Consider the following 20,008-nt stretch of genomic DNA (forward strand, 5'->3'; position numbering starts at 1 on the left):
ACCCCTCTGGGAACTGTACCTAAATCCATCAATACTTAATTTACCCACGTAGTGTCAAGGAGCTCATAGAGCTCGTTCAAAATACGTACATGCCTCTAAGATTAAGAATCTAAAAAACCTAATACATACTGTCAAGACCTAATTGATTAGAAATTGGAATAACTAACAATTAATTTTAAAATTTAAGTTTGTACAGTATAATTTAAAGTCACTTAAATACAGGTATAAAATAGTGAAGCAATAGCTTAAATAATTTAAAATTAAGATTAAAAATTAAGTTTGTGCAATGAAATTGAGAGTCACTTAAATACAAGTATAAAATGGAGAAGCAGCTAAAGTTTCAGTGCTCTCAATAGCTTCTTAAAAGGTTGATATTATTTGCCAGTTGGCACTTGTAGGTAATCCATTCCACAGCTGCGCACACATATAAGTGAAAGATTTAATCATAAAATTCTAAATTAAATTTAGGTGCGTACAAATTAATGCCGGTTCCTCTCAGATTGTACATAGTTTCCCTAAAACTAAAAGATCTCTGATATATTTGGGACCGTCGTTATGCAAACATTTATATAACAGAATAAGGGATTTTTGTTTCTTTCTCTGGTCTAACGTTTCCATATTCAAGATTCGCAGCAATTCATCATAAAGGGTAGACTTGCGATAACCTAGCAGTGATCTAAGAATATAATAGTTGGCATCTTCTAGTCGATTCACTTGCACTTTCCCTACTCCAAAAAAGAGGGGGCAACAGTATTCAAAATGAGGGAGAATGAAAGTTTTATAGAGCCTTCACATGACATTGCCAGGGACAAAACCTATGATTGAAAAAAAGAATGAACTTAAATTATTGGGAGTAACCTTTCATGAAAATCCATGCAACTGGGATAGTCATTTTCACAATATGATGGATAAGGCTAATTCAAAACTCTATATCCTTAGGATTTGTAAGTACTATGGGTACACTTTAGAAGACTTACGATCTTATTTCGCAGCTTGATTATGTCTGTATTTACATACGCAATTGAGGTATGGGCATGTGCTTATGGTTGTAAGTACCTCTCTAAGATTGATAAATTCTGTAAGCGAGCATGGAAATATGGTTACGCCAAGGATCGCATAACCATCAACAATGAAATTTTAACTAGGGATAAACAATTGTGGGAGAAAGTCACACATATAACGCGCATTGTTTGGCGGATCTCCTTCCGAGCAAACGTGCACGTCCTTTACGCCAGCGTGCTCATGATTATACGTTGTCGCGTGTTCGCACAGAGTGTTTTAAGCGCTGTTTTATAAATAGGTCTCTTTTTAATTTTATTTAGTTTAATGTTTGTACAGATCCGTTGTAAACTTGCACGTATGTCTGGAAGCCTTTAGTTTGATCAATAATAATAAAGATTTCATCATCATCATTATCACTCACCCCTATCATCACGTAATGAATTCAGTTGGTTCAGTTGCTTGATGGGATGAGTCTGACACAGTGTAATACATGAATTTCCGGCATAAAGTTCATTTCGCAGATTTCAGTTTGGTATTGTGCCAGCTTTCGTGAGTTTATCTCAAGAATTCTCCGGTATTTCGGCTCTACAATCTGGGCGAACGATAGTTCACGTTTGCGATCTCTGTTCTAAGAGAGCGTAATCTCCCGTGACTATCCCTGGAATTTCCTCAAGAGGCTTGCTGTGCAATAAATGTTATTGTTTTTGTTTCCTTTTTGGTTTGTTTATATTTTTTACTGTCTGTTAACATATTTGCTATTTTTTTTTCTTGTATGAAGTCACTACTTAACAAAGGTTTCTTAAGTTTTCATTTATTTTTTCATTCGTTCGGTACATCGTTATAGGCGTGACGCTCCTCGAAAAAGAAAAATAAAACCTGAAGAAAAGTGATATCATTCGAATAGCTATGGCTCTTCAACTGAATTTGCAGAGACACGATTTCATGAAAATTTTTAGGACTTTATCACTGGATACTGTTTTAATTTGCTTCCAGAAACTCTTCACGTTCTTTACTTCCAGAGCCCCTTTTTTTCATGAATGAACGATTCTTTTTTATCGTACGGATAAGTAAGTATGTGGCCAATTCCAAGCTGGAATTTAATAAAAAATCACAGTTATTTGAAGTAGGTTAGAATTCAACATATAAAGTGTTATCGTCACGATAACCCTGACACATGATCTATAACTTGGATTTGAAGCTTAAGAGTTTAGTGGATTTGACGGTTATCACTGCAAATGAGGTAAGTCTGTGTTGTTTTTCTGTCATGTTTGGGTCCTTTTGAAATTGACCTGAGAGTAGGATCTCATCAGCGATAACTAAGGCGTTCTCTTTCGCTTTAAAAAAAATAGTGAAAATTATTATTCAGAGTTATTGGCTGTTTCTAGGCAAAGCTAGCGAGCTTTTAGAGCTTCATCTTGTAAAAACTTATCTTATTGACAGTTATTTCGAAATTGCGATGGGAAATTATCTTTTAATTTTAAAGTGATAGACAGTGATTACGTCAAACAAGTTATCAAAGTTATTTGACTTCCCCTCCTTATGAAGCTTTGCACACACAAAGATAATTGGATCCTGATGAGATAATTATAACGACGATAGAAGTCAGTACTTCTTCTGCTTTGTCTCACGGATGATCAAGTACTCGACAATCGAGAATGAATTTGCACTGATTTGTATCAACCAAGTACGTGCTACAAATTTTATCGAACTTAGTCATAAACTATTTTCCCCCTAAATATGAAATTCTCAGTATTTTAAATACGTAGGTCAGTTGAGACACGTGAACCCTCCAGTCTAGATGACCAGTCAAGAGTCTATAAAATTATTGTTTGGCTGAGAGAAGTTTTCAAAAAATCTGGATTGACCCATGCACTCGATTGGCGCTAGACAGCTTAATGAGGTTGTGCATTTTTGACAGAGCCATAGTCAGTCATTATAGCCGACAAGAAGCTTGCAAAAGACCAGGCTCGCGGTTGTTTCAGCTTGGGTCGACGATGGACAAATCAAAATGGTTCACCTCGGAACAAGAATTATGCTAATGCCACAAAAGGAATCACAGATCAAATACTGATTAAAGGTGTTAACCGATGATTTGGAGACTGGTTTTAAGAATAGGTGGGTCTAGAATCTTTTTTGTAGTTGTCCAGTGCGCACCCATCTTACCCACGTAACCGCGACCTATCTAGATTCAAGCATAATTTTGAAACTTTGAAAAGTCATTGATCATATCATGAAATAATTGACTGAGTTTGATCTAACTGGACAGGAAATTTCTTGGTTCTCGGTCATGACGCACTGTCTCAGTTTGCTGCGCTTGATCCTTACCTCATGACTCCCAGCCAAATACCGTTCCCCTGCTGCCCTCCCACTTAGTCAATAACTACATAATCTAATCTAATGCAATTAAGGTCAATTATTAGAAGAAACATCCACAAACCCTAGAATCTGAACAGGCTTGTGCAAGAGCGGCGTGTTATCTTACCCTAACGTAGGCGTAGATGTCTAAAAGTATAATCTTATAATTTTATTGCACGTAGTCACCTGTCACGGAAGGAGACCACCTTGTAAAAGTTTTCTAGACGCATCTTTTCTTCTTCTACATCATCAAAGCGTGTGGTATATACGGAAAGTGGAGAATGGGAAGTCACATTACACTTCGGCTTGATTGTTAAGGAGATAAAAATAAGTATGGTTGAAGATCCGAATTTCTAAAGGTTCTAACTCCTTTCGTTATTTAGTTGCCTTTCTGCCAACAAAATAAGAAAATCCTAAAAGGGATGGTGGAATTTCATCCTGAAAACAACATATGCAGTCTATTATTACAGATAACCATCTTATGAGCTGCAATTTGATCTAATTACAAATTATTAATCGGATTTAAAGAGCTTGAATTTACTGTTTCAGTGCTGGCTGGCAAGCTGCGTTTTTCGTTTCTAAACTGAAATCATTTATTGATTTGAAAGTTACTACTTGTGGTCCCGTCAACTACCCCGGTATCGTTATCAAGTCTAGCCTAGGATATGCTCTCTAAGCAAGTTTAAGTAACTACAGGTGACTATTGCTAGGTTTTCATGTGCTTGGAGGCACGAATGCTTGGTCACGATATTGGAATATAAGTGGATCATGTCGAGCTCAACGGCACAAGTACTTTGAGTTTGTCTCGTGTAGTAGTCTGTAAGGAGAGCGTTTTTGTTAAATATATGGTCTTGTGATGCTACGTGCTCTCATTGCATTTATCCTCCAAAGCCTTCAAACAAACATGATAATCTACAGATTTAAAGAATAGATTCGCTTTAATAGTTTAGCTTGAAAAATGTTTAGACTGATCATTTTACCCTCGCTGACATAGCAGTCTTCCTCACGAACACTTGTAGATCGTGGCCAAGGTTCCAGATTGTTTTCAGCCGGTAGTGGCATTGCCGACTCAGGCATTTGACCATTCTAAGCTAGTGTGTATGATTGAGACCGGCCAGTTAAGTGAATCATGTTTCATAGAAGACTCTAAAGGACACTTGAACTGAAGTTGATGAAGAACTAAATGCTATAATTCGGACGTAGCAGCTAAATGGATTAGAAGTCTGGGTATATAATCAAATTGCAACTTGACAATGAAAACAAGTTTATAAAGTGCATTTGCGATGACCGATTGTGTCAGTTGATGTCTGCAAAGTAGTCAACTTTTTTGTCTCAAACCGCCGTGTAATTATCTTTGTTACCTCTCAGTCTAATGGAGGCGCGGTGGCCTCATGGTTAGCGGTGGGCTCGACTCCGGATCGAGTGGTCCGGGTTCGAACCCCGGCCGGGAAATTGTGTTGTGTTCTTAGGCAAGACACTTTACTCTCACAGTGCCTCTCTCCACCCAGGTGTATAAATGGGTACCGGCAATTTAATGCTGGGGGTAACCCTCCGATGGACTGGCATCCCATCCAGGGGGGAGTAGAAATACTCCTAGTCGCTTCATACTACAGAAACCGGAGTTTAAGCACCGGCCTAATGGGCCAATAAGGCTCGTAAACAGACTTTACCTTTACCTTACCTTACCTCTCAGTCGAAACTTCGAGAAGTTCGCAAAATTTTTCTGTTGCCAGGAAAAGTAGTTGGAGAGACTGGAGAGGAGTTCCTCTCACGAAGGACCTTGGCATATGGTTCTCAATAAAATGGCATTGGGGTGTAATTTCGCCTTACTGAGGCAGGACAACGTTTAATTGGTTGGGTCCCCGTAATTTGTGAAGCTTTTTAAAATAACGAATACATGTAAATAATCTATGTAAATCATGTGGAAATTCTTTCTAAGCATTTTTAGCTAAAATGGTTTGAAATCTGGATGTTTTAGACTATGATGACTTGTGTGGATACAAAAGTAACCAAAATGATTATTCTAAAACAACGAAAACATCGATGTGGCCTTGAATTACTGTAAAATATCGTAAAATATTGTAAAATAATGTAGAAGTCCGAGCTTTCGCCGCTCAACGGCATCATCAGGGATGCAAGGGATTCTGTAATCATGATTTTAACGCTTATGGAGAGACTGCTGCTAACTTGAGTTTTACCACTTGAGTCGAATAAAATTGCTTCAATTCGCCTTAAATCGCGTTAAGTCGTCCAAAGATACGGCGACTTAAAGACCTAGAGTAAGCCTGGTCACTAACGGGAATACCTAATTAATAACTCATTAAGATTGAACTTTAAGCGTAAGCGTGTGCCATAAAAAAAAAAGGAAACGTTATAAAAAAGAGGAAAAAATTAAAAGGATAATAAAATCGAGAATTAAATTCCGTAGCCGCCTCGTAGCTCACAGTCTTTTTAACGCTATATTGACCACTTGTTGTGTTAAGGTCCCAGAATCACACACAGTCCTGAAAGTTTTTATAAAACAGGTTTTAAAAAAAAGTGTAAAAATCTGCTGAACAACTGAGTTGTTGATGTAAATGATGTGAATCGACCACAGTATTAAGTTTCTTAATAATATACACGAAAAAATTTCTCAGTTCTGATTGGTTAAGATGAATGCAGTTTTCAGTTAATTCAGTGCAAAAGAGAGTTAATTCAGTGCAGAAGAGGGTTAATTAAGTGCAAAGAAAGAAACAAACCAGACATTCTGATTGGTCAGAATGATTGGTCAGTGTCAATGTGAAGGTCAAGGTCAAGGTCAATGTCACGGTCAATGTCACTTGCAGGGTTTGAATAAATTATTTTTGCACTTGATGCGCGCGCTTTTCTTCTGCGTAGTTATGAGAAGCTACCTCGTATTTTTTCATGTATATTATTAATAGATAATCAAACGATTTTCTCGTGCAATTTGGAATAAATAAGTACTTGTAAATTTTTTCAAAGACCACAAATTGCACTCGCCCTACGGGCTCATGCAATTTTGTTAGTCTTTGAAAAAATTTACTCGTGCTTATTTATTCAAAATTGCACTCTAAATCATGTAATTACCTATACAAAGCAGACATTTCGAGCTTTAGCCCTTCGTCATTCAAAACAAGAGGGCTATGAGCAACTCCACATCGACAAAGAACAGATATTAAACTATTATTTTTTTCTCAGTTCATGAGCGGGCGGTATTCTACGAATCCTGCAATCTGATTGGTTCCGAGCGCGGTCAGTATTCTCCCCATCCAGCCCGCACACGGCGGGCGGTATCCGTTTCGCTTGAGTAATTTCGCAGAACATCTCAAGCTTCGCTACAATTTTCACAAATATATCTCATTTTGCCAGCTGGGCAGAATTTCCGAGCGGCCTAGAAACGATTTGTTATTAAATAATCCTTCACCAAAAGTAACTCAGAAAGTTAAAACGAGAGGTAGTTACAGTTAACGATTACGTTAATCCATGTGACTCTTAATCGTTAATATCTGAATTCTTCAACACATTTCGTTCGTTTGTGAAACGTTGAGGGAAGTTTTGAGTTCTTCTATAAATACACTTTCGCCTATTCTTTGCAAGTCCCTTGAATTTGGACATTTCTACCGTAAATTTCACAACAGTAACCGAAGGAATTCGATAAGAAAAAGTCACATTAAATCCCCTTGTGTCTAGCTGGAAAGAGTCTCCATGACTTCAGCTTTTCGGTGGAAGAAAAACCGATTTACACACACCATTACAGAAACAAACAAGCAGACTGACAACTCCAAAGCACACATTCGCCTTCACTTACAATTTGACTTTCCGTGACATTTAAAACGGAATAGAGGTAAAAATCTTCGAATATTAATCGTCGTTGGAAGTAAACAATACTTTCCGAAAGATCTCCGAGTGTTTTTTTTTTACGAGAAGATCGTCGCATAGTCATTTAACTCGTGCGTGATTGTCCTACAAGTATTGTTGTTTATTCAAAGGCGTACGCTTTTTTCCTCTTCAATTTACAGGTGTCACATCATGACAGTTACTTATCAAAAAATGTTTTAAAGTTTGCTCGGAAGCCTTTTAAGTTACCTTTACAAAAAAAAAATGTTTCAGTGAAAGCGTTCTCTTTAATTTTGATAACGTCTGTATTCTTTATCATCCACTCGCTAACAAATTGTTAAGTTTATGGAGGATTTTCCCGTAATTAAACCCGTAATTGTAGCCCTAAATCATTCGGGTTCTTATGGCAATCATTTTTTATGTGCTAGAAAAAATAAAAATGTTATTGACCAGCATAGGTCGGTCCGTATTGGGAAAAACTGTGCCCTCTGTCTTGAGTCCAAGACCTCGGGCACAGATTTTTCCAATACGGACCTCTGGCTGGTCAGTAACATATGTTTAATGAAGTAATTTTGAACTAATCAGGGAACAGAACTGTCTTGAACATTTTCATCTGGCACTCTTCTCCGACATCATGCCTAACTAAAGTAGAACTTGTTGGAACACAAACATGTCCAGGTGGATGCCATACCTCAAATCCGTTATTGTTCGTGACATTAATTCCGTTCCTATCGGCTAGCATGCCAACGTAAACATCGTCTAGTCGAAAATACGGAAAAGAAGAGAACGTGTCAACAAATGCACTTACAACGTCGTGAGATAAAATATATCCAAAGCCAGGACAAAAATCCGGATACCTTGTCTGGTTATATTCTTCGTAAGTTACTTTCCATTTACCTCCCCTAAAAGGAATATTATTTGTGTAGTGATTACCAGCGTAAAGCTTTTTCTTCGGCGTGCTGGGCGCACTCAAGAAGGAGAGAACTCTTGGGATATGCACGAACACGTCGTCGTCTAGCTTCAAAAGAAACGAGAAATTACAATAAGTTACTGCCCATTCGAAGCCCATTTGTATCTTTCGAGTTTGATTCCAGTAGTGTTCGTAATAGTTAGCTCGCACAAGGTCTTTGTGGGCTTCATCTTCTTTTAACAATGCGTCTGATACAGCTTCATCTCGTGTTTGAGCGACGAGAAAAACCGTTGTCCATCTTGGTTGAAAAGCTTTTTCGAAAGCCCAAGTCTTGCGAATAATATTCCTTCTTTTAAAATTAGCGGGAGCGGATGAGATAATCATAAGGAGATCGTATTGTTTCATACAAGATCTCTTGGTTATAAGAAACGTTCTATGCTTGATATGCGGCGAAATTAAAGTTGTTAATGATTCTGTTGAGGTTGTGATGGTGGTTGTCGGTCTTTGTAATTCGATCTCTTGTTGCTTTGGATCGACTTCCTCTCCTGAAGCGTGAAGGTGGAAAAAATTCTTCCATGCATAGTGTAGCTGGAAAGATACACAAGTTGCCATCCCAAGGAATAAAGCTAGCAAAATCTTCTTATTCCGTTTTCGGACCATTTCACTGGAAAATAAAGTCACTCAAGTAGTTTGAGGCCTGGGTTTTATCTTGGTTTGAGACCCCCAGCAGAGTTTCAAGACTTAAAAAAATGGCGGCCATTCCCGAATGGTGCGATCGAAGGTTAGATCAGAGAGCCTTTACGCTTTTGGGAAGGCGAACATGGATTTATCTACCGTAATTTTTTTAGAAGACGTTGTTTTCGTGCAGATGTGAGGTCTACAGCTGAGGTGTGGTATTTTTGTGTTTCATTCAGCAAATTAGCTCTAATTTGCCGTAGCTTCCATAATGCTCTGAGGCGTAAATCCAAACAACGAATGTTTCATTCAAGGAAAGCGCATTTTTTCGTTTACTAAATTATAGATTACAAATGTTTTGGTATGTTTCGGAAATTTTCCATTCTGGTCAGTGTAGGATGAGGTGGAAATTGATAAACCGCGGAGTGAAAACTTACCCGTAGCGTAAATTTTGTTGTTTACCAAATTTAAATGCCTCGGCTCAATCCCGAGTTAGAAATTTAACGGTGATTTATAGTACAACACTTTTGTGGGTAAATGTATTTATATGAGCTTCAACAAAGAGAGTTCATTACTCAATCTACAAGGCAAAAAGCTTTGCGTCAACAGTTGTGTTCTTATACATGTGTAGCGAAATTTAAAGTATACATATCTATGTTTTAGATTGAATCGATCTCAAGAGAGGTGACAAACTCAATTGGGATGTCGTCTTTAAACTTAGTTAACAATGACTGATTCGCCAGCCTGTGACGGATAACACAGACATTCTCAATCATACATGAACATGGCAAATAGGAATCTGACCATTACCTTTTCTTAACTATGATTTTTACTTAAATTCTTATACAACTTCCACATTCATCAGGGCATGTTGTGCAACTTGTGAAATTAAAGCCATCTAGGTTATGGTAGTATTTTAAGCCAAGTAATGTAAACTGTTGCCTGAGACTTCTTTTCTAATTTCATGTTCACAGTGTATTTTTTTAAATCCATAGGGACAAGATAGCTCAACAGCACAGCTATTCTGCAGTCAAACATAAACTTTGACTCGCTTATGATGAAGGTGAGCAATTAGTAAATAAGTGTTAATTACCTGGAGTGACAAATTTGCTCTCAATCTGAAGCTTTCGGTGGTAAAAATGATGGACAACAATCACTTTCAAGCGACTTATTACCTTTTTTAAATGAACTGACTAAATCATTTAAGGGAATAAAATTAGATAAGAATGCTTGATCAAAATACTTTATAAATGTACTGTAATCATCTTCCAGGATTGTAGCAATTTCAGAGCAACTTTTTTCTTGTGAAGAGTACTTATTACCTCATCTGATAACTCATAGTCATTAGCATTGGGAAGCCAGTTATTCTGCATTAAGAAGGTTGCATCCCATACTTTTGTATCAGACTGTAGTTGCCTAGTGGCCTTCAGGACAAGAACTTGTATTTTTGCTAAGTGGTTTTCATACCTTTTGGCACAATATCTGGATTTGGGGTTGTGGTTTAGGTTGTTGTGTAATTTTTCAGGCTGTATGACTTCAGGTGTTGCTCTTTGGGGCATTTTTTACCCTCCTTTTTGCTTCATCAATGGTTTCAAAACATTCTACCATTCTTTGCCTTTTCCTGGTTGCAAAATGTGTTCGTTGAGCCAGGTGAAGGTTGACATGATTTTTTTTTTCAGGAATTTTCTACATTTTATTTTTAATTTTCTCTCTTCTTTACAGATTCTTTTTTTTTTGCCTCAACAGGTGAAACTTTCTTTGTCGACCCAGCCTCGGAAACCATGGACATTACTTCTCTAAAGGACTTTCCCAGTTGCTCCTTACATTCAGAGTTGAATTCCTTATATATCACTGACCCTACGTTTTTCACTTCTTTTTGTGTTGGTTTAAAGATTTTTTTTCCTAAAAGCTCTTTGGCTCAACTTTTTACTTCTGTGGATGCCTCGCTTCTGCTCGCCACACAACCTGTGCTTGTTTTGAAGAGGCTACTCTCTGCTGTGTTGTTAAGAGACAGCATTTGCATTCTATTTAGTGCAAAGGTTTTTTACCCTGGGCAGTTTTCTTCCAGCTTTCCATAGAATATTCATTTAGATACTGTTGCATTTTTTCTGGTGGTGACCACTGTGAAATTTGAAATTTGGCTATCAATGGACTCATATTTCTTGAGAAAAAGACCTATTGATGTAATTGTACGTTTTTGTAATTGTGCTTAATTTTTCTACCTGTAAGTATTTAGTGACCTTCCAAAGATTCATGGAAAGAAACACTTACTTTTGCTCACATGTAAATGGGGATATTCTTTGAAATGTTCCATTTAGAGCCGATATCTCTCTTCCAATTGCTGGCTTTTATACGCCTTTTCTGATTCATTGTCCTTTCTTGAAAATTTTTTTTGGGCAAGGGACTTAGTATTCCATAAATAAACATGAGTGAATCAATCCCTAGTCAATCCCCATGTCAATTTACATTTTGTTTCTATTTTCTCTTTCACTCAATATTTTTTTGCCTTTTTTTGTTATTTTGTATGACATGAAATTGGACAGACGCCTCCAACTGAGCCGACAGGAAATCAGTGCAAAGTGCACATGCAAATTATTTCTCCATCAAGATGGGGTGGGAGGGGAGAATTTGAAGTTTGAATAACCTTGTTTTTCACCCTTTTCTTGCTGCCAGGCTAGTTGAAATCCCTGTTCATTTCTTACCAACAGATTTTCATAAGACCTAAGAGCGGGGTTATAATTTTTAAACACATGGAGCACTAATATTTAACAATTATTCCACGTGCGCGTTAGATATGAGATGATAGATAGCCAACGAGGCGCGTAGCGCCGAGTTGGCTATAATCATCTCATATCCAACAAGCGCGAGTGGAATAATTGTTTTATTAAAAAAACGCCCCCAAGATATTAGACAAATCTTCTCAACTTTATTTTGTAAGAAGAAACCGGATGTTACAATGTACAGATATTAGATTATGGTATATTGGCTCATATACCATAATGGCTGAGCCAGTGAAAAGTCTTGAATTGCATTATCCAATGATCCAATTTTTAATAATAGCAGTTATTTCTCCCTTCCACCTCCCTCTTCCTGTGGCTCAATTTTGTTCCATGTTGTGAGCTGATTTTGCTGTCATGTGAAGAGAAAAATTAAAGCTGTTGTATATATGACTTCAAGGGAAACAACAACCCATGCAGTGGGTCCTACAGTACATCTCTTAATTTATTTTAGCATCTTTTATTTTCTTTCGGTCACGGACGTGGAAATAGTCCATTTTACAGTTGTGTGCTTGGTTGCCAAGCCTTTGAACAGGAGTGAGGCTAGGGATGACCTTGTTATGATACAAACCTTGCTGCCTTTCAAATGTAAATCACTTTGTTATCATGCTAACTAGATAGAGGTCTCTATCACAACAAGGTCATCTTTAGCCTCACTCTGAATCAAAGGCTTGGCAACCAAGTACACAACTGTAAAATAGCCTATTGCAAAAAAAGCAACAAACAATTTGAAGTAATATTATTGAAGCATTTCAGTATCTTACAATTACAGGAGATGAAAACATACAATATTAGAACAGTAAATAATAATTCGTTCGTTTTTTGGTTCGCTAAGCCAGCAGTTTTACTTTCCCATCAGATATTTGTCCGGTGATCGACCTGACGACTATAACCACCTTATTTGATTTGCGCCTTCTTGGTCAGCGGTATAATGTGGTGGTCAAGTCTTGCTCATTTATTATGATCGAAAAGAAACAAAGTGGCTACTTCTTTCGTAGTTGAAAAAGGGGTAGTCAGAATGCTATCGCCGGTGCCGAAGTTTCCATTTCAAGCAGTTATTTTTAGCGAAATGGAATGTGTTGATAAACGTTATCTTCTCGTTTGGAATGAAGTGCCGAGTAGAGTTGATAACAATCTAAAGGCCATTAAGTTGAGAAAAGTTCCTTCTCAACTCCTAAAAATCTCTAATCTCTTTTTTAAGGAACGAAGGAAATTCATTCCAAACGTAGATGGCTAGTATTTTTCTCATTCATTGATCGGTAACGAGTGTGTGTAAATCTTACCAATTCCGATAAAAACCGCTTGAGTAGCGTTTTGATCGCGTGACCCAACACGTGACCGTCGTCGTCGGTTTTGTTGCCATAAGGTAAAAGTTCGTATGGAAATCTATCGTCCCTGAAATTTTCAGCGAAATCGGCTGTTTATTTATGGAGATATGGCTGTTTATTTTGTTAAGGCAATTTAATCTCCTGACCCAGGCCTTAAACTACGAAAACGAAACGGAAAGGCAATTATATGCAAATCAAGAGACGACATCTGATGAAAATGATAACAACTCTATCAAAATCCACCAAATCCATATACTGCAGTGGAACCTCGATTTAACGAACCTCTAGATAACGAGGTCCTCGGTATAACGAACGATACTTTAGTTTTTATCCCGGCTAAAGTAACAGTAGAATGTCACGATGTATGCCATGGAACCTCGATATAACGAATCCTCGATATAAGGAACCAACTTCCTCAGTTCTGTAGTATGGTAGCCCTGTGTATTATGTGTACGTATGTCACGGGACTAGCACATGGAGAGAGATCCGCCATCTTGATTAAAAAGACCTGTCTTTCTGTTGACATTTATATTTGCCTCGTCCTGCTCCTTCCTATAATATTACAGGTCCCTTGGTACTTCACTAAATCGAGGTATGGGCGGCCGTCACCACCAAATATACAAGGATGTCAAATAGATCAGTAAATACAAAGATGGTTTAAGGATCAGCTGCAGGATAGCATAGCTAATAGAGGAATGGCATGGCCAAATTATAGACAGTCTAGGTTTCCTTTATGAAACAGAACATCCTAAACATAAATAGTTTAGCCAAATGACAAAAGGTCTAGTTGCCCATGTCGAGTTGGAACATGAAGTTGTGAAATGGCCGGACCAGCTAAATTGCGAATAGCACTCATTTGTAATACAGTACACAAACGGTGTAGCTTTGCGTCAAATGACTCAGGGTAAAACGGATTAGCACAACGTACACACAAACGGTGTAGCTTTGGGTGAATTGGCTCATCATAATGTCGAATGGTATAGCGTACACATAGGCGTACGGGCAATTTTTTGCTAGGGGGGGGGGGTGGTGAACCATTTGCCCAAAAATTTCTCGCAAGTTTCCCAAATTTTTACGAAACAGTCGTCATATGATACACTAACATAGGCGTACATATAAAACACGTTAAAAGAAATAGCTGTCTATGCCATTTCGACGGCCAAATATACGATCCATGTCTTTCTCGGCTACAGAGTTGGCATATTCCCTTTCAGTGTTAATAAGTGCGATGTTACTAACACGTTGTTGCCCCATGGTGCTGCGGAGGTACGTTTTCAATCTGCGCAGCCCACTGAATGATCTTTCTGCAGAACATGATGTAGCAGGTATCACTGCAAGGATATGTACCACACTAGAAAACTCTGGGAACATATCAAATAGATCATTCTCGTACATTGCCTGCAACATTTCTGAAACAGTCATGTAGCCTAATCCACCTACACGACGAAAACTCGGGTACATTTTCTGCTCGGCCTCCAGAATCTCCCCGTCGATTTTGAAAAATTTAGCAACTCGGGAGAAGCTTTCTTTATCTGGTGTTTCACTCTGACAGATATTTCCCAAATCACAGAGTATTTCCTGGTCATTTCCGCTAAACCTGAGCTCAAGCTCGGACAGCACCTTGTCGATGGACGCATAGTAAGTGTTTATACGAAGGTGCGATTCCGGTGTCTGCGTTTGTCTTTGCGCGTGTTCACCTACAAGGGCTTGAAGGCGGCGGGAGGGCGTTTGTCTGGGTGCCCTGGTTTCTCGTAATTCAAACTGAGAATTGGTCATCCAATTCTTCATTTTCAGACCCACTGCTGATGTTAACTGCCATACGCTTTTGAAACTTTCTTCACTCCGACACTGGCGTAGGATCTGAATGGTCAAGTCGGCATTTCTACGAGCGGAGATGACGTCGACCGTCTTCCCCTGAAGATATCGGCACAGACTATTAGTGTTCCTCAGGATTACTTTCAGTACACACAGTCCAAAGACAAAGTCTAAGTCGCAAATGGCGTTCAATAAGGCTCTGCTCTCAGAGTAGGTTTTTGGATCTTTGTCTGAAGACAGTGTGAGCAGGGCTTTTACAATCCGTTCCATTTGCCCGTGTACGGCCTTTTTGGCTTTCTACCGGTATGACCATCGCGTGGTACTTAATGACTTCAGCGTCAGTTTTAGATCCTCACCTTGTACTGCTGTGTCACTAAACAAGGCGTGTCGTTTGGGACTCGCTTCTAAAAAGTTGTACAGAGCCTAGATAGTTCCCAGAGCGTTTCGCAATGGTTCGATCTGTGTCATAGTATCCTGAAGGGCGAGGTTGAGCACATGTCCGTAACAGTGGACGTAGATACCGAGCGGAGAGCACTCTTCCATTCTTGTCGAGAGTCCCTTGTGTACACCGTTCATATTAGCCGCCCCATCGAATGCTTTACCAACAATGTTCTTGAGATCAAGATTGAGTTCAGTGATAGCAGACTTCACCAGTTCATCCAGTAATTCGCCTTCGGTTGATTTTGTGGAGTAGAAACCAATGAATGCTTCTTTTTTCGTTCCATTCAGTGCAAAACTAAGGCAAAGTGAAACTTGTTCTGTTCTGCTTATGTCTGATACCATCCGCTGGTTCACACATCATTTTTGATACGCTCGCGAATGAGGTCGGCGATAATGTGTAGCAGTTCATTTTGTATCACGGGAGAGGTCCACTGTACATGCTTCTGAAGCTGGCTTTCAAATTTATCCTTCAGCCAAGCTATGTCTCTGCACCGCAAGTGAATTAGTTCCAGGAAATTGCCTCTATTTACATCACTGCTATTACTCAAACTATCATGTTGTTCATCGTGGCCCCGTTGGGCGATGTTCTGTCGGGCCGTCAACCATTCTGTTGGACGATTTTCCTTCACATATTTTTTGTGTGAGTCCTGGAGTTTGATCAGTATTGAAGTATATTTCTTTTTATTTGCTCTGCTATCAATCCATGTCGCCATGGCCGTTTGATGGTTCTCACTCTTGTGGTATTTAGTGAGACGCTCTATCTTCTTCCAATTGTCAAACGTGAAATCGTGGGCATTTAAGTATTTCTGGCATGGGTAGCAGCACGCTGTATTTGTTTCACAGTTGTAGCTCAGCCATGGATAACGTTTGTACCAGGCTGGATTGAAATCTCAAGAAAAAGATTCACTGCCGAATTTTTTTGGGTCGTAGCACCTCAAGATAGGTTGCTGAGGGCCCTCGTCTATATCACCGGACTTTTGGCAAGTACCACTATATACATTTGTATCCAAGGAAGAATTGTGCGCACCATCTACGATATCTGACTAATCTGGAGCACCACCATCCATGATAGCTGACTTCTGTGACTTTTCCAGAACACTGTTATCTATGACAACTGAAATGGACAAATCCCGATCAGCACTATGCACGATTTCAAAGGACGTGGCAAAGCCAGTTAAATTCACACGAGACAGTGGTTGCCGAGCACGTGGCTCAGATCTTCTGAGAGTCTCCAGTGGATAATCTACAATATGATTCTAGAAAGTTATGCCGAAATTGACTCTAATTAAGTCGCGACTGGAAACTCCCCACACTAACTAGTGCAGTGTAGCAGAGTGCCCAACAGCAAAATTACAAATATATATATATATATATCAACATATGATCCCCTTCAAAAATAACCAGAAAGTGATCCAGTGCTAGGCAACCACTGTCCCGTGTGAATTTAACTGGCTTTACAACGTAGGCTCGATTACCAGCCACTGTTCGGGAAAATGAGCCCGCACTCATCCCCCCGAAGGGGAAGATCAAAGACCGGACCCGGGAGACGGTGGAAATCGATCCTATTTACAACGCTGACTTCAGGTTGAAACAGAAAATATCTCTTCGAGAAAAAATGCACAGACACATGCAAGCTTCTTTAAAAACTAGCTTTGCCCAAATTTCTCGTGCTGCCCAAAAAAGTCTGAGTTTCCCAAAATTTGGGGGGGCAGCAGCCCCCCCGCCTCCCCGGCCCGTACGCTTATGTCCCTCAGTTATTTTAAGACCTTGAGTGTTGGTCCGGCCGGGGCTTGAGCCCTCGACCTCCCGTACAACAGTCCGGCGCTCAACCAATTGAACTAACCGCGAGGCGGTTAGCTCAATTGGTAATATCCAGGAGCCACACGACAAGAAAGAATTAGCCCAAGTGAACATTTTTTTACCACACAGTTGTACATTTTTAAGTGTTAGAAAATAAACTGTCCTCGCTGCGATAATGCGTTTGGCGTTATTTTCTTTAAAACAGTGTATAATAAAACAAGTATTGGATTCGGTTTTTGTGATATTCGGAATAATCAAGGTCTTGGTTAGTTTCATCAGCCTCAGCCTTCGGCTTCGGCTAATAACACGAGTCTGCCTTTTGGTCGAGCGTCGAGGGTCGAGTGTTACATGGCGAGAGTAAGGGAAATACGTCAAGGGGCCAGAATCTTCAAAAAGTGCGACTACAAATGTCAATTCTCCTGCGTGCTATCGTGAAATGCCTTTGTTTTTAAGTTAGAGTGGGACCTCGCCACAAGGCTACAAAATTTCCGGCCTTTTCCTCCGATCGACGGATGAAATTATTCCGCCATTTTGCATCACCCAAGGTGATGCGAAAACAGAAACAACGCTGTGACTCAGCAAATACAGGTTCATACGTGCTCATTTCCATCTATTGTTCTGTTGTTTGGCGAAGTGTACAAGTCTATTACTTGAAAGTATTTGATTTTCTCGGAAAAATTGCGTTGTTTGTATTCTCGGAACATGCCTTGTTTGAATAAAGTTCTCTTTTGGTTAAAGTTCGAGTTTTATCAATTAATGCTTGTAGTCTTCGAAGTACCTCAAAACGTCTTGAATTCCAGAAAATTATTGATCAATATAAACCATCAATCATTAATGTCAATGAAACACATCTTGACGATTCTATCTACTCAAATGAAATTGTTGATAAGGGGTATACGATCTTCAGAAAAGACAGGAACATGCATGGTGGAGGAGTACTATCAGCTTTTTCATCTGATCTAATAGTCTCCCAAGAGCATGAATTATCTGGCAATTATGAAGGGATCTGGTCCAAATTGAAAATTGCTGGTATGAAGCCTCTCTATATTGGCTCAATTTATCGACCACCGGATTCAGATATCACTCATTGGAGGCATTAGATTATGCTTTGTGTCATCTATCTGAAAAATCTCGTCCAACCTTACCCAATGATTTGTTGACCGGTGATTTCATCTTTCCTGGTATTTCGTGGTCTGATGATAATTATCTCATAGAATCCAGCTCATCATATGGTCTTAAGGTAAACAACAAGGCTGGACATTATCAACGATCACTCTTTGACTCAACATGTTAAGAAGCCAACAAGGGGTGACAATATCCTTGATTTAGTCTTTTCCACTGATCCAGATATGATATCCAATGTCAAAATTGAATGTGGAATGAGTGACCATGACATTGTTGTCTTTGACGTAAAACTGAAGCCAGCACTCAATAAAAAGAAGCCAAGAAGAGTCTTCATGTATAAAAATGGGAACATTTCAGCAGTCAGAAATGACTTGAAGAAACATCTTGATGAATATCTTGCGTCTAAAGCCACTTCTAAGACGGTAACTGAAAATTACCAATTTTTTAAGGACACAGTTAATGACACTATCAAAAAGCATATTCCACAAAAGACTCTTGGTGGTAGATGGAATCTGCCCTGGTTAACCAATACTATTAGACGACTGATCAGGAAGAAAAAGAGGCTATACAATAAAGCTAAGAGATCTGGGAATACTTCTGATCGGCAAAATTTTAAAGATCTAAGGAAACTTATCAAGAAAAAACTTGCTGATGCACATGATGATTATGTTTCTGAGCTTCTGTCATTTACTGAGGAACCTTCAGGTAAACCAAAAGCTACAAAACGTTTTTGGTCTTATCTAAGATAAAAAAAATCACATGATACTGAAGTCGCACCAAGGCAAACAGAACTTTGGGTTTCTTAAAAAGGGATCTTGGAAAATGTCCTGAATCTATTAAAAAACTGTCATATAAATCCTTAGTTCGACCGCATCTCGAGTATGCAAGCGCAGTCTGGGACCCCTGGAAGGACAAACACGTAAATCAAATTGAAGCTGTTCAAAGATCTTCACATTTTGTAAAAATTTGTCGGGAGCGTAAACCAGGGACTGTATCAAATCTTCTAAATGATTTGGATTGGCCTCCATTACAGAAAAGAAGAAAGTCTGCACGTTTAACCATGTTCTACAAGATTCTCCATGGCGAAGTCCTGATGGAACTCCCAAATTATATCAAGAGGAAAACCGTCAGTTAAGATCATGTCATAAGGATAAATTCATAGAAATAAAACGGAACACTGAAACGTATAAGAATTCATTTTATTGTAGAACAATCAAAGACTGAAACTTCTTACCAAATAGTGTTTTAGGAATTGATAAATTAATTAATTTTCAAGATGCAATTAGAGGAATTTAACCTTTAACACATGTGTATATATATATATATTATTTATATTTACATTTTATAACTCATTTTGTTAATTATTATTGTTATTTTATGTCTTGCATGATGCCCCCCTTTGCAAGACTAATAAATGGAGATGAAACTTAATAAATGTAGATGAAAGTTTTCCTATATGGGAAACGTGAAATTTTCCTGGATTTGCGATCTTCGACTGATATTACCCAACGCGTATTCAAAACACTTTTAGGATATGTAAAATGTTTACAATTTCGAGACTAAATAGAGAATAAAAATTATGAATGTTGATGAGAATTGTGTCGGGCTCTAGCTATCGGGCTCTAGCTATCGGGCTCTAGCTACCGGGCTCTAGCTATCGGGCTCTAGCTATCGGGCTCTAGCTATCGGGCTCTAGCTATCGGGCTCTAGCTATCGGGCTCTAGCTATCGGGCTCTAGCTATCGGGCTCTAGCTACCGGGCTCTAGCTATCGGGCTCTAGCTATCGGGCTATAGTTATCGGGCTCTAGCTATCGGGCTCTAGCTACCGGGCTCTAGCTACCGGGCCCTAGTTATCGGGCCCTAGCTATCGGGCTCTAGCTACCGGGCCCTAGCTATCGGGCCCTAGCTATCGGGCTCTAGCTATCGGGCTCTAGCTATCGGGC

General features: G+C 39.0%; 1 protein-coding gene, 1 long non-coding RNA gene and 2 pseudogenes across 2 annotated transcripts; 2 read left to right on the top strand and 2 right to left on the bottom strand.

Annotated features, from left to right (window-relative positions):
* Positions 1 to 7,316: 7,316 nt before the first annotated feature.
* Positions 7,317 to 8,779, bottom strand: LOC148736302 (beta-1,3-galactosyltransferase 5-like). Its single transcript, XM_088754781.1, has one exon. It carries the CDS (start codon positions 8,762 to 8,764, stop codon positions 7,772 to 7,774), a length of 993 nt encoding a protein of 330 aa, XP_088610907.1. The 5' UTR covers positions 8,765 to 8,779; the 3' UTR covers positions 7,317 to 7,771.
* Positions 8,780 to 8,839: 60 nt separating this feature from the next.
* Positions 8,840 to 11,223, top strand: LOC148736303 (uncharacterized). Its single transcript, XR_015999160.1, has 3 exons — positions 8,840 to 8,992; positions 9,775 to 9,842; positions 10,526 to 11,223. It is a non-coding gene; the product is annotated as an uncharacterized LOC148736303 (long non-coding RNA).
* A 2,759-nt stretch (positions 11,224 to 13,982) lies between these two features.
* Positions 13,983 to 15,482, bottom strand: LOC148736304 (zinc finger MYM-type protein 1-like; annotated as a pseudogene).
* A 2,807-nt stretch (positions 15,483 to 18,289) lies between these two features.
* On the top strand, positions 18,290 to 19,361 carry LOC148736305 (uncharacterized; annotated as a pseudogene).
* The last annotated feature ends 647 nt before the right edge of the window (positions 19,362 to 20,008 follow it).

Source organism: Stylophora pistillata, chromosome 3 (assembly GCF_964205215.1).
Source record: "Stylophora pistillata chromosome 3, jaStyPist1.2, whole genome shotgun sequence".
NCBI lineage: Eukaryota > Metazoa > Cnidaria > Anthozoa > Scleractinia > Pocilloporidae > Stylophora > Stylophora pistillata.

Bases quoted from the DNA above. Each gene is read 5' to 3' on its own strand.
- LOC148736302 (XM_088754781.1), bottom strand. From the start codon at position 8,764: ATGGTCCGAAAACGGAATAAGAAGATTTTGCTAGCTTTATTCCTTGGG.